The 14,606-nt window shown below is 43.8% G+C and overlaps 1 protein-coding gene across 4 annotated transcripts in view; it reads right to left on the bottom strand.

The window, feature by feature from the left end:
• Positions 1 to 3,571, bottom strand: part of MTMR14 (myotubularin related protein 14) — a 46,405-nt gene extending 42,834 nt beyond the window's left edge. For 2 of the 4 annotated variants that reach the window (XM_045990144.1, XM_045990146.1), the window contains exons 1-2: positions 3,298 to 3,571; positions 1,191 to 1,339 (exon numbers count right to left, since the gene is read on the bottom strand). In XM_045990144.1, the coding sequence (XP_045846100.1) occupies positions 1,191 to 1,339; positions 3,298 to 3,453 (305 nt within the window). In that variant the 5' untranslated portion in view covers positions 3,454 to 3,571. The remainder of the gene's footprint in view (positions 1 to 1,190; positions 1,340 to 3,297) is intronic. The other 2 variants (XM_045990143.1, XM_045990145.1) reach the window with 1 other exon arrangement.
• Between the last annotated feature and the right edge of the window lie 11,035 nt (positions 3,572 to 14,606).

Below are 14,606 nucleotides of genomic sequence, written 5' to 3'. Positions count from 1 at the left end.
CACCCACAAGTCCACACTCCTTGGCCTAATGATCAAGACCATATACAAACTGGACTTTTAGGACATGTCAGGACTGCTACTCATCCTTCCAGTTCCAGCTGAAGAGGACCTCTACCACGGGCTCTTCCTAAACACACACACTCCAAGCAGAATTAACCATTCTCCCTGGTTTATCTGTAGCAGCGCTTCTTAAACCTTAATGTACATATGAATCACTAGGGCATCGTGTACATATGAATCACTAGGGCATCACTAGGCTGTGATTTTGATTCAGTGGCTCTGGAGCCAGAGTTTCAGAATCTCTAGCTGGTTCCTGATGGGCACACTTCAATAGTGAGGGCCTGCTGCACTCATCATAATATCACATCTACAAGGCCGTGCTTTCACAGATACTGTGGACAACAGCTCCTGGATTCTCTTAAAATCACCAGCAAGCATGGAGACTAAGAGAACAAACTTTGAAATCAACATAAAGCATCTCCTGGAGACTCCATGCTGTGATGATTTATTAGTGTCAAACAACTGCCACCATTTACTGACTACCTTTGGGTTGTATCTGTATATAGTCTCATATATGACCTGTTGTTACCCAGAGAAAGTACTTGGGCCTTAGTAGGGCCTCAATAAGTGGTAGGTCTTACTTCTATCTTACAGTACCCACGCCAGGCTTGTAATAGCCCCACTTATCATTTGGAATTACACTAGCCACTTTTCTAAACAGAGACAGAGACTGACCAATGAGAAAAACCAAAGGACAAAAAGATTACATAATTTGCCCAAGTTACTCAAAGCAGTCTGACTCCAGACATCAGGCTCCTAAGCCCTATAAATGGTTAGGTGATCTTAAGATGTCAACAACACAGCATAGCTCCCACCCCACTCTCTTAAAAAAGGGCACTAAGGTTCAGAATGGTGAGGTGTAAAGTAAGCTGTCTTAGGTCAGTAAGCCCTAGGGTAGGGCAGAAACAGAAGTCCAGGATAGTGACTTCCAACCGCTCATTCTCTGCCCAGCTACTTTGTCAATCTAACTTATCAAATCCTGAATGAAACAAAAAGTCTGATAAGGGTTCACACCTGGGCAAAATGAGTCTACCCCACCCAGTTCCCCACCCAGTTGCAGACTTCCTGACTCTGGGGATGAGCTGTCAGAGCCTCCCCAGACAGGCACACTCTAGTTACAAGATGCTCACGTGTCTTTCTCCTTCTCAGAACTTTCATACTCCAGGAACACGATGTGCTGGGGGTAGTGGCCACAGATATCCCCATTCACATTTTGGATCACACTGTAACAGTAGTCTCGGCCAAACAGCTCCAGACATCTCTTCTCAATGCGCTCAACCTGCACAGAGGAGGAGACCTGAGCATAAAGAAGATTCTGGGATTCTGAGTATGAGAATAAGGCAGTTTGTGACCTGCAGAGGTCACTGGCAATGACATGGGCCTCTGTGATTATTATGCAATGCTAGGAAGAGACCCATTGCTGGGACACAGGCCCTAGATGTGTACTTCATTAATCTATATGCAGTATGTTTTGGGAGGTCTCTGAACCCCTCAGTGTTGCAGTGAAACTGTTAAGCACTTGCAGGAAAGGGCTACAAGTTTCATTAGATTTTCAAGGCAGTCCACAATCCATAAAATATTAAGAACTCTTGCTCTAGGTTACTTTAACTAACATTAATCCATTATCTTCCCCTGGCTCCAGATTACTTCCCATTCTCTAGTCACTGACAAATACCCAGACACTCTAGTTAGTGTAATGAGTAAAAGATACAGACAAGGCTGTCTCCCCACACTCCATTTATTTATCAAATAAAAGGATGAACTCCCCTTAAAATTGCTCTTATTTAATTCACAATTCAGGGAAAGGTCCACTAGAAAAAAGGCGTAAGACGTGTAATATCTTGAGGAATCTACAAGAGATCAGGAAGCCTGGAGAGGCTTTAAAGCTGGCAGTGAAAGTCAGGTATAGCTTAAGACAATCCTAATCTTCATGGGTGTAAGATGGAAGAGGGGCTCAGCAAACCCTTCACAGCCACAAAAAAGACCAATGGAGAAGAAAAAACTCATAGTGGCTTAAACTAGGAATTCTCAAATTTTAAGATGCATGGATATCATTAAGAAGCCTATTAAAAATGCAAATTTCAGGTTCCCACCCTCAGAAATTCTGACTCAGTAGAACTGGATGGGATCAAGGAACCTTTAATTTTAACAAGCACCCCAGACAATGCTGAAACAGGTGGTCCTCAGGCTAAGATCTGAAAATCACTTGGCTGTTTGGAAAGTGGGGAAATCCCATCAATACTGAAGTCTTCCCTAGGTTACTCCAGAGAGTAGCAGGATGCCAACTGCAGTTATGTTCCAGCAAGTATACCCTGGAGCCAAACCACAGTTTCATGGCCCAGAACGGAAAAGAATCCCACTGGAAAGCCTGATGCTAAACCTGCCAAAAGCACATGGGGAATAAGAGACAGGAGGATCCGCAAGATTCCCATTTGACTGCCAAACAGTGCCTAGGGAATGGCCTTATCAGGCTGGATGCCTTCCAGGTGTGGCAATAAGGAGACTGACGGGAACTAAGACCTGCTTTTGATAAAGGAATAGAGGGAGTATGGACTCTTTTCCTTATCTGTAGGGGAAGAAAAGAGATGGGCCTAGTCTAAAGTCACACTCAGGCTGTAGAAAGAAGCACACTCAGTCCATGTCTTGGTTCCATTCTGACTTCTGACCTAGAGCAATCCTCTAGACTTTTTTTTTTTAATCATCTCAATCTGGGGGGTTTTGTACCCACAACCTGATGCACGGGAATAACCCTTCTCAGCTTCCCCTCTCTACTATCTGAACATGGACTCTCAGCTCTGATCCTTGACCTCCAAAAGCTTTGTCTCAAACCAAAGGACGGGGGGCACCTGGGTGGCTCAGTGGGTTAAGCCGCTGCCTTCGGCTCAGGTCATGATCTCAGGGTCCTGGGATCGAGCCCCACATCGGGCTCTCTGCTCAGCGGGGAGTCTGCTTCCTCCTCTCTCTCTGCCTGCCTCTCTGCCTACTTGTGATCTCTCTCTGTCAAATAAATAAATAAAATCTAAAAAAAAAAAAAAATTTCAAACCAAAGGACGTCCTTCCTTGGCTCACTCGGACCTTAGTTCTTCCTTTTTCGGTTCTTGAACCCGACCCTTACTCTTTGGGTCCAGACCCTGGAAACTTTCCTCTCTCCTTCCTCTGACCCCTGATCTCCGCCTTTCTTCCGTAACTTTTCAAGCCAAGGAGTTCTCTTTGTGCTCATTACAACTACAAACTCACCTTAGAGCCGCCCGTCCCGCTGCAGTCCTTGGCCCGGTACTGAGTCCGGGAGAACTCCTCTAGCAGCTCCCCGAGCCCCGGCTCCTGCGGCGGCGGGCTGCCCGAAGAAGCCGACGGCCCCGCCGACGCGGCGGCGGCGGCCCTAGCACCCGCCATGGCCCAACCCCACGTCCCCTTCAGTACCCGAAGTCTCCCTCAGCGCGCTCCAGCCCTGCCCATGGCACCTGGAGTACCGACTCCAAGTCCGGAACCTCCGGAACAGTCTCAGCCACCGCCTTCCCTTTCCACTTCCGGCCCCGCCCCACCCTACCGGATGTTTACTTCGGCCCTGACCAATCGGAGCACGGGACTCGCGCCTTGCCCCGTGATTACCGGCCCACCCCCAAATGTGGAGCGATCCAAATGGTCCGGGGAGAGGGAGCCGGGGCCGCTCGCAGATAACTCTTGCTCCGCCCCTCGGGGTTTCCCCTGGGGAAGCCGGGCTAAACCATTGGGGCTGTGGGAGGGGTGTTAGTGCGAGAACTAGGAGGAAGAAACTATGGGAAATAACCGGAGAAAGAGTGGAATAAACCATTACGGGGAGAGAAGAACGGAACGCTTGGAGGCAACTAATTAGTGTCGGCAATCACAGTAATAATAGTAAGTAAAAATAAAAAAAACAGCATTTCATAAGGCACTTTTTTTACACTGCTCCTCACAACATCCCGATGATTATAGTACTCCTATAGTAAACCTGTGTTATCAAAGAAGGAAACAGGAGTCATGACTCTGTAGAAATTCTGTGATTGAAAAGCACCATATTTTTCTTTTTTTGCTATTGGAACATTTCAAAAATTCACAAAAGTGGAGAGAATAGTATAATGACCCCCTCATGCATCCATTAGTAAATTTCAACAATAATCAACATATGCCAATCTATCTTGTTTCATCAGTCTTTACCTCAGCCAGTATGTAATTTTAAAGCAAATCTCATTATTTCATCTGTGAATATTTCAGTATTTATCTCTAAAAGATTAGTAGTGTTATGAATTTTTTTTAAAAGTCAGTTTGGGTGTGTTAAGGAAAATTCAAGTAAATTTGACTTCATGAACCCAGCAGCATCCCAGGTAGCAAATTGAAAGGAGCTCTGGAAAACTGTACAAAATGGAAGGATTTTATGGTGGGAAGGTGAGACAAGGCAGTTAGAAGACTGGATCATTCATTAGTTTACCTTTCCATAGGGGAAACAGGGATTTTTATTGAAGTGCAGATTACCTCACTAGTGCTGATCAGGAAATTCCTAACTAATTGGTTTAAAATTACACTCCTGGGAGAGGCTGAAACTGCAACTAGGTTAGGTTTTAAGTCTTGATGGTGCTTAGCAAAAGTGACCCCATTTGGGACCTATTGTTTCTTTTTAACAGGTGATAAAAACAAACTACTTAATACCTCCTGAAGCAGGCAGTCTCTGGTCCAAAGATTCAAAGAACTGCAAAATGGGGTGGGAGACAGGATGCTTTTATAGGAAGAAAGAAAAATTGAAAATGAATAAGGAACAGGGAAATAAGTATAGAGCCTGGAGTTGGCTTGTAGCCAGGGCATAGGGATGCAAGAGCGCCAGACTCTGGGAGTCCCAAACAGACTAGGGTCAGCCACTCACTATTGACAAAATCCAAAGGCAGAGAAACAGTGGTAGCGAAACTGGAGAGGAATTCATTTCAGCGAGGCCAACACAGGGAAGACAGCCGACTAGCATCTCAAAGACTCTCCAAAATGCCAAAAAAAGACTTCCCAGTTTATATAAGGGAAATGTAGGACAAAGGTCAGTGGGTACCTAAGACAGTAAAGGCGTGGTCAATCATTGTCATGGTTGGGGTCTGGCTGGCTAGAGCAGTCCTCGGCTTGAGGAGATAGTTTCAGTTCCCACCATCTGATACTTTGTCGTCAAGATCTTTTGCTTGAAAGTTAAGAAATAAGCTAGAAAGAACTTAGGGGCACCTGGGGTGGATCTAGCTCAGCGTCCGGCTCTCTGCTCAGCAGGGAGGCTGCTTCCTCCTCTCTCTCTGCCTGCATCTCTGCCTACTTGTGATCTCTGTCAAATGAATAAATAAAATCTTTAAAAAAAAGAAAAAGAAGAACTTAATCAATTTGAAAGTTGAGGTCACAATGGAGAGAGTTGAAGTCCTCTTTCAGGGTTGGTGTTTGGGGATTGGCTGACTAAAGCTTCCGTGTAAATGCTCAGGCAGTGCATTTACAAGTTATCTGAGTTTCAGTTTGTTAACCTGGTAGTCAGGAATGGCTCTATCTTGGGGATAAAAATTTATTCACCTGTTCCCCTTTTTGATTCCCCTCTTGAATAAAAAAAAAAAATTGGGGCGCCTCGGTGGCTCAGTGGGTTAAGCCTCTGCCTTCAGCTCAGGTCATGATCTCAGGGTCCTGGGATTCCAGCTGGCAATGGGCTCTGCTCAGCAGGGAGTCTGCTTCCCTCTCTCTCTTCTTGCTGCTCTACCTACTTGCAATCTCTCTCTCTCTCTCTCTTTGTCAAATAAATAAATAAAATCTTTTAACCCCCCCCAAACAAACAATATTTATGATCCAAACCAACTAGAATACTGAGAATACTTCTTTAAGCCAGTTGACTTGTTTATGTATTTTGTTGTATTTCTTGTAACTATGTCTCCACTTCCCAGGAAGTGTTTATCCAGCAAGCTTGTTCCAGAGAAACTGAGGCACTGGAAATCAGAAAGAAATGATTCACAAGCAGAAAGAGCTGTAGGACTACCAGCAACAGAGCAAACCCAGCAACTGATTCACCCTCCTTTGTAATGGCCTGAGATATGTGCACAATGGCATTACCTTTACAGGTCAGAGGAAGGGAAAAGATGGAGAAAAGAATCATAAAATGTAGAGGCCACTTTTAGGCAAATAGGCTTCAGCAATGGAATGTAGAAAGGGACCACAGGGACCCCCTGACAGAATACAGACATGCCCATCAGAGGACACACCTCAAAATATCCATGTGCCCTAACTAACCAGTGGGCTACTTAAAACCACATACAGTTACCAAAAAAAGGGAAAATTTCATATGCTACCACACTTCCTTACCTTCCCCCTTTAAAAACAGCTCCCAGGTGAGTGGGTGGCTCGGTTGTTTAAGCAGGGAGGAGGGGCAGAGAGGGAGGGAGAAGCAGACTCCCTGCTAAGCCAGGAGCCTGATACTGGGGATGGGGATACATCCCAGTATTCTGAGATCATGACCTGAGCTGAAGGCAGATGCTTAATGGACTGAGCCACCCAGGTGCACCTACACCTGAAATTTTAACTGATAACATTAAGCCAAGGCTTATCAGATTTTTAGGAACTTTAACAAGCTCCAAAACACTTATATTAGTAACATACCCATACAAATATAAACTAAGCACTATAACATCACTTCCTATTTGGCATGCTTCTTTTGTAATTTAATAAATCAAATAAACCTAGTTTAACATTTTCCCTTGTTATAGGAAGAGTGAACAAATCTTTTGAGATGTTTTAGGGAACTCTGAAATTCTCAAAGGTAGTTCGAGGTTTTAAAAAAACTTCCTTTAGAATTTGATTTGGGGAAAGTTTGTAAAAAATATCCTTTTAGGGGTGCTTGGCTGACTCAGAGGAGCATGTGACTCTTGATCTCTAGGTCATGAGTTTGAGCCCACTTTTGTCGTAGAGATTACTTAAATAAGTAAAACTTTATTTTTTAAAAAAGATTTATTTGTTTATTTATTTGAGAGAGTGTGAGCATATGCTAGCATGCAAGTGGGAGAGGGGGAGGGGCAGAGAGAGAGAATCTTCAAGAAGACTTCCACTGAAGGTGGAGCCCCACAGGGGACTCCATCTCAGGACCCAGGAGATCATGATCTGAGCCAAAATCAAGAGTCCAATGCTCAACCGACTGAGCTACCCAGGTACTCCAAGTAAAGCTTGGAGAAAAATCCATTTAATCAATGTGGCAATTAAAGACTTTGAAGGCAAATACAGAAACTTACATAGTTGTTTAAAAAAACAACAACAGGAACGCCTGGGTGGCTCAGTTGGTTAGGCGGCTGCCTTCGGCTTGGGTCATGATCCCGGCGTCCTGGGATCGAGTCCCACATTGGGCTTCTTGTTCAGTGGGGAGGCTGCTTCTCCCTCTAACTCTGTCTGCCTGTGTGCGCTCTCTCTCTCTCTCTCTCTGCGTCTAACAGATAAATAAAACAAAACAAAACACCCTTAGCTCTTTTAATATTGAGAAAACTAGGTTTTCTTCAGTAATCAAAGACCTGATAGAGATGACATGAAACACAGTAAATTATTTTGGTAAGACACAAAATCTTTGCTTCCCAGGTAGATTGATTTATTTATTAAAAATGTTTATTTATTTATTTATTTATTTGACAGACAGAGATCACAAATAGGCAGAGAGAGAGAGAGGAGGAAGCAGGCTCCCCACTGAACAGAAAGCCTGATGTGAGGATCGATCCCAGGACCCTGGGATCATGACCTGAGCCTAAGGCAGAGGCTTTAACCCACTGAGCCACCCAGGCGTCCCACCAGGTAGATTTATTTAAAGGGTAAAGAAAAACCTCTGTGATTTCTTACTAAAGACCAACAATCTAACAAAACTTTTTTCTTTTAATAGAAAACCAAATACTTATTTTGTACCAGATACTTATTTTATATTAAATTTTTTAAAATTTTAAAACTTTAATTCCAGTATAGTTAATATGCAGTGTTAAATTAGTTTCAGGTATACAATATAGTGATTCAACAATTTCATACATTGCTCACTGCTCATTGTAAATATACTCTTAATCCCATTTATCTATCTCACTCATCCCCCCACCAACTCCCCTCTGGTAGCCATCAGTTTGTTCTCTACTTAAAATTAAGAGTCTGTTTCTTGGTTTGCCACCCCCCCTCACTTTTTAATTTCCTTTGTTTATTTTGTTTCTTAAATTCCACAGTATGAGTGAAATCATACAGTGTTTGTCTTTCTGACTGACCTGTTTTGCTTAGCGTTATATACTACAGTATATAATCCATGTTGCAAATGGCAGGATTTCAATTTTTTTTAAGAGAGAGAGTGTACACCTGTGAGTGGGGATCAGGGAGAGAGGCAGAGAGAGGATCTTAAATGGGGCTTGATCTCAGGACCCTGAGATCATGACTGGAGTTGAAATCAAGAGTTGGCTGCTTAACCAACTGAGCCACCCAGGTGCCCCAGTTATCTTTCTTGCTGACAAGTTCTGTAACAGAGATAACACGAGCTTATTTGATTTTGGTAAGCCTACGTGGAATAAAAATTGTATGTCTACATTATTTTTTTAAAGATTTTATTTATTTATTTGATAGAGATTACAAGTAGTCAGAGAGGCAGGCAGAGAGAGAGGAGGAAGCAGGCTCCCCGCTGAGCAGAGAGCCCCATGTGGGGCTTGATCCCAGGACCCTGAGATCATGACCTGAGCCGAAGGCAGAGGCTTTAACCCACTGAGCCACCCAGGCACCCCTGTCTACATTATTTTTAATGCTCATAACTCTAAAGGCGATTCCTTTTAATTAAACCAAGAAACTTATTTTTTTAAAGATTTTATTTACTTATTTAACAGAGAGATCACATGTAGACAGAGAGGCAGGCGGAGAGAGAAGGGGAAGGAGGCTCCCTGCTGAGCAGATAGCCCGATGCAGGGCTCCATCCCAGGACCCTGAGACCATGACGATCCCAGGACCATAACCTGAGCCAAAGGGAGAGGCTTAACCAACTGAGCCATCCAGTCGCCCCTAAACCAACAAATTTAAACTAGCTTAGCCTCCCCGAAGTTACCTAGATCACGTGAACTTGAAAAGTATTTGGGTCGGGGCACTGGTGGCTCAGTCGGTTAGCCACCTGACTTCGGCTCGGGTCATGATCTCAGGGTCCTGGGATCCCTCTCCCTCTGCCCCTCTACCCTGCTTATGCTTTCTTTATCACTCAAATAAATAAAATGTTTGAAGAAAGAAACATTTGAGTTAGTTTTCTGTATTTCTGAGATTTCTGATTTTTTAAAAATTTATTTATTTGACAGATAGAGATCACAAGTAGGCAGAGAGGCAGGCAGAGAGAGAGAGGAGGAAGCAGGCTCCCCGTTGAGCAGAGAACCGGATGCGGGCTCGATCCCAGGACCCTGAGATCATGATGTGAGCCGAAGGCAGAGGCTTTAACCCACTGAGCCACCCAGGCGCCCCTGAGATTTCTGATTTATATAAATGTTTGATTTTCTTTAAGTCGATTAAATAAAACTGTCTACAAATCAATTTTGTCAATACCATCCAGAGGTAGATAAATCACACATCTATAACATACTTACATAGACATGCATAACCATGTATATGCAAACAGAGATCTGGCAGCTTTTGTTTTTAAAATTTTAGTCATGAGACAGGTATGATAATGCAAAACTCACATTATAAAGAAAAGTTGAAACCAAATTGGTTTCTGACAGATGGAATGAGTTAAGTTTACCTGTTCAGATGACTTGAAATTTTTAGTAATATTTCTGAAGAAAGCTTTTAAGATTTTTTTCACTACTGGATATTTACCCCAAAGATACAGACATAGTGAAAAGAAGGGCCATATGCACGCCAATGTTCAGAGAAAACAACGTCCACAATAGCCAAACTGTGGAAAGAGCCGAGATGTCCTCCAACAGATGAATGCATAAAGAAGATGTGGTCTATATACGCAATGGAATATTACTCAGTCATCAGAAAGGATGAATAACCAACATTTGCATCAACATGAATGGAACTGGAGGAGATTATGCTGAGTCAGGCAGAGAAAGTCAATTATCATATGGTTTCACTCACTTGTGGAACATCAGGAATAGCATGGAGGACAGGAGAATGAGGGGAAAAATGAAAGGGGTGGGAAATGAGAGGGGGTGATGAACTATAAGAGACTATGGACTCCAGGAAACAAGCTGAGGGTTTTAGAAGGAAGGGGGCTGGGGATATGGGTAGGACCCCCAAATTTGTATTTCTAAATTTCCAGTGATGCTGATGCTGCTGATCAAGGAACCCCACTTTGAAAACTGCTGCTATAGCATAGCCATGAGGCAGATGTCTGGCTCCATCAATATGTGACTGTGGACAAGTTATTTCCCCTGAGGCCGTTTCCTCACTGGTGAATAGGGATAGTAATCTCTGCCTCATAGGGTCAGGAAGACAATATGTGGCAATGTATGTGAAGCATTTAGCAGGGTGCCCGAAACGTAAGTGGTGTCCAATATGTGGTGCCTGCTGAAGCTGCCGAAAGAGTACGAATCATGATATTAATAATTTATACTTGCATCTAGAATGTACTTATGTACTTATGTATCATGTCAGGCACTATTTGTAATGTTCTCATAGGGTAACTCGTTTGCTTCTCCTTAATTGCCTCCATTTTGGATTCAAAGAGACCAAGGCATGAAAAGTATGAACGTAAGGGCGTACAGCTAAGGTAGTGGAACTCTGAATCCAAGGAGGCTAGACCTGGGCCCACGCTCTTTTTCTGGGCACTATCTTGCCTTGGTGCCAACCCTGTGGTGTTAGGGCTAAGTGAGCAGAGACCACAGCTCATTCATTCATCAAACATTCTTTGAGTTCTGTTCTATGACAAGTCTTGTGCTGAGGCTAGGATACAGGGATCAATAAGACCTTCTTCTTCCTCTCGATGAGATTACCTTGGAACAACCTTGTGCCCCATAGGTTCTTACTGCCTGATTGGTATGTGAAAGCAATTTTCTCTGAAACATGATGCTTGTATTAAACTGATTGGCGAGTTTGTTTAAATTGCAGATTCCCAGACATGCTCAATTGGTTAAGTGTCCAACTCTTGATATCGGCCCAGGTCTTGATCTCAGGGTCGTGAATTCAAGCTCTGCGTCAAAAAAAAAAAAATTGCAAATTCCTGGACCCCACACCTGGCCAATCAAACAGAGCCCAGGATTGGGGCCCAAGAGCCTGCACTTTACCAGGCTCCCAGGGTGTCCCTGACATACACTGCCATTAACTAGTGTCCAGATAACATCCCCACTGGAGATTGCCTGGCTCATTCAGAATTTAGTGGGCTGAAAATAATGCTATTGTAGTAAAAAGAACAAGTTGGGGTTATTGGGTTTTCCAGGCACAGGACTATGCCAAACATACCCAGAATCCTGAATCTAAATTATTTTAGCTCAAATAGGGATGAGCTTTCTCCTGACAGGTGCGAGTCCCATTCACTTTTTCTAGGCCATTGTCTCTCTTGATTACTATTCACTCAACCCATCCCTACAAATTCATTCTGTATTCCTGCCTCACAATACATCCTTCTGTTATTTTTCTCATCTAAAAAACCCCAAACTTCATAAAGTTGGTTAGGCCACCAACTACCCCTGAAAAAGGTATTTAGGGCAGTGATGGCCAAGTTTTGTAGAGGCAACTATTGATGGAAAACAAAGTTCATTACAATGATCAACACAACAAGTGCCAAATGTATTTATTTGCCAGGCAGGGAAGATAGTCCCTGAGTGCTCCCAAAAGGGTTGAACTCAGGAAGCTTATGCGCTAGAAAGGGAGGGGAGTTGTCATAGTTATGCTCATGGAGGGGTTGATGTGTTCTCTGGGTCCCATGGAAGGAGTGGGATAGACTTTAGGATGTTGATTCCTAAATCATGGGAGAGTGCCTTCTTACCTATAATTTCTTCCCTATATATTTTTTAAAGATTTTATTCATTTATTTGAGGAGAGCACAAGCAGGGAGAGAGGCAGAGGGAGAGGGAGAAGCAGATTCCCTGCTGAGCAGGAAGTCCACTGCAGGACTCCATCCCGGAGACCATGACCTGAGCTGAAGGCAGACACTTAACCAACTGAGCCAACCAGGTGCCTCTCTTTCCTATATTAATAGTCATCTTTTCCTGGTTTAGAAACCTCAAGGTCCATTTTCAGACATGTTCTCTCAGTTCCTGATGGTATATATTAGCCAGGATCTATAGCTCTTTTGTGAATAACCCTTTTTCCTGCCAAAGCACAGGCATGTTCAGGCCATGCTGAGACTTGACCACTGTAGTTACTGGTTGAGAAGCAGTGATGAGAGAAACAGTGAGGGGGCCATCTGGGAGGAGGACAAGCTTCATCTTCGGAGAGTCTGCCTCAGATGAGGCCTTTTCATAGTCTCCAGGCAATGGAAGCTTCTCTCCAGGATAAGCAGGGGTTGGGGGGAACACCACTGACTTAGAAATTTCTAGAGAGTTTGAAATTCAAGATTCTCTAGTGTACTGTCTTAGTCTATTTGGGCTGCTATAGCAAATCTACCATAGACTAGGTAGCTTATAAACAAAAGAAATTTATTTTTCACATTTCTGGAGGCTAGGAAGCCCAGGATAAGGGCACTAGAATATTCAGTATCTGGTGAGAAACTGCTCCCTGGCTCATAAATGACTATCTTTTTGCTGTGTCCTCACATAGTGAAAGGGGCAGAGGAGTTCTCTGGGTGTCTTATAAGGGCACTAATCCTGTTCATGAGCGCTCTGCTCTCAATACCTAACTACTTCCCAAAGGCTCCTATCACCAGCATATCATGGGTTAGAATTTCAACATATAAATTTTGTTTTTGTTTTCTTTAAAAATTTTATTTATTGGGCGCCTGGGTGGCTCAGTGGGTTAAGCCGCTGCCTTCGGCTCAGGTCATGATCTCGGGGTCCTGGGATCGAGTCCCGCATCGGGCTCTCTGCTCAGCAGGGAGCCTGCTTCCCTCTCTCTCTCTCTCTCTCTCTCTGCCTGCCTCTCTATCTACTTGTGATCTCTCTCTGTCAAATAAATAAAATCTTTTTTAAAAAATTTTATTTATTTATTTCACAGACAGAGATCACAAGTAGGCAGAGAGGCAGGCAGAGAGAGAGGAAGGGAAGCAGGCTCCCCGCTGAGCAGAGAGCCCAATGCGGGGCTCGATCCCAGGACCCCGAGATCGTGACCTGAGCTGAAGGCAGAGGCTTTAACCCATGAGCCACCCAGGCGCCCCTCAACATAAAAATTTTGGAGGGACACAGATCATAGCACGAATCTACCCAAATGTCTACATCTTAATATCTACCCCTTTCCTATAAGGTTCCTGACTTCAGTGAAGGTGATTTTTCAGAGATAGGAATTTAGCTTCCTTTTAACTCTTCCGCCCTAACCAAATCATGGGTCTGGTTTTCAGCACAGTCTGGCCTCTCACTATAGAAAATGAGGATCTTTTTAGGTACTACCAAGAAGGCCCTCTGGCTTTTGCATGTATCAAAGCTTATCTGGCTTGAGCTTCTTATTTTCTTTCTTCAGAGCTTCTGTAGAAATGAATAATAGCCAAATAATATCTTGGTCCTTATTATTACAACTGCCTTTGTATCTTTCAAGTACTGAAGCTATTGTCTAGGCTAGTGCACTACCTTCCACCAGAATTCCATCTCAGTTCATTACAGACAAGTATAATCATGGTGCTACCGCATGACAAAGCATCCTTTCACATCAACAATGGGGTATTCGTTGACATACAATTTGTTAACACTATCCTGAAGATCCGTTTCCCGGGCCTGTTTCCAGGACCAAATGACATAGTTTTGGTTCTCTCAGAAGCAGTCCATGAGACAAAGGTTTGAGTGCAAGTAGTTCAATGAGGAAGTGATTCCTAAAAAGAACCTATAAGAAACAGAGAAGTGAAATAAAAGAAGAATGCCATGTCAGAATGCATTAATGAGCAAGTGGTTGCTGTGGGAAACAGGTTCAATTCTTCCGGGGACCTCTGGAAGACCATGTCAAAATTGGATGAAGGATGCTTCTAGAGTACTAACTCCCCGGCACATCAACCTTCTAAACAGACATAGGCATGCTTCTGTGTCCAGAGGAAGCCCATGGGCTTTCAGTAGGAAGCTGTTGGCATTAATAGGAACGATGAGTCCCTAGAGATATGGCGGTGTGCTGACAGTAGCTGCTACAGCAACATTTCTAAACTGATATTTTGAAGTTTGGTTCATCTGTGATGGAGTAGCTGGTGTTCGTCTTAGCTTTTCACCATTCGTAACTGTAAAAACTAGGCAATGTTAACTGCGGCACTGGATAGTAGCTAATGCAAGCAATGATTCTTTTTTTCCCCCTAGAATGTGTGTGTGAGAGAGAGAGAGAGAGAGAGCACAAGCCCGAGCATGAGGCAGGGGAGGGGAAGAGGGAGAGGAAGCAGCAGACTCCCCACTGAGCAGGGAGCCCACCATGGGGCTCCATCCCAGGACCCTGGGATCATAACCTGAGGCAAAGGCAGATGCTTAATTGACTGAGCCACC

This window comes from Meles meles, chromosome 20 (genome assembly GCF_922984935.1).
Source record: "Meles meles chromosome 20, mMelMel3.1 paternal haplotype, whole genome shotgun sequence".
Lineage (NCBI taxonomy): Eukaryota > Metazoa > Chordata > Mammalia > Carnivora > Mustelidae > Meles > Meles meles.
Note: the sequence above shows the minus strand (reverse complement) of the source record. Positions and strands in the feature narration are given on the sequence as shown.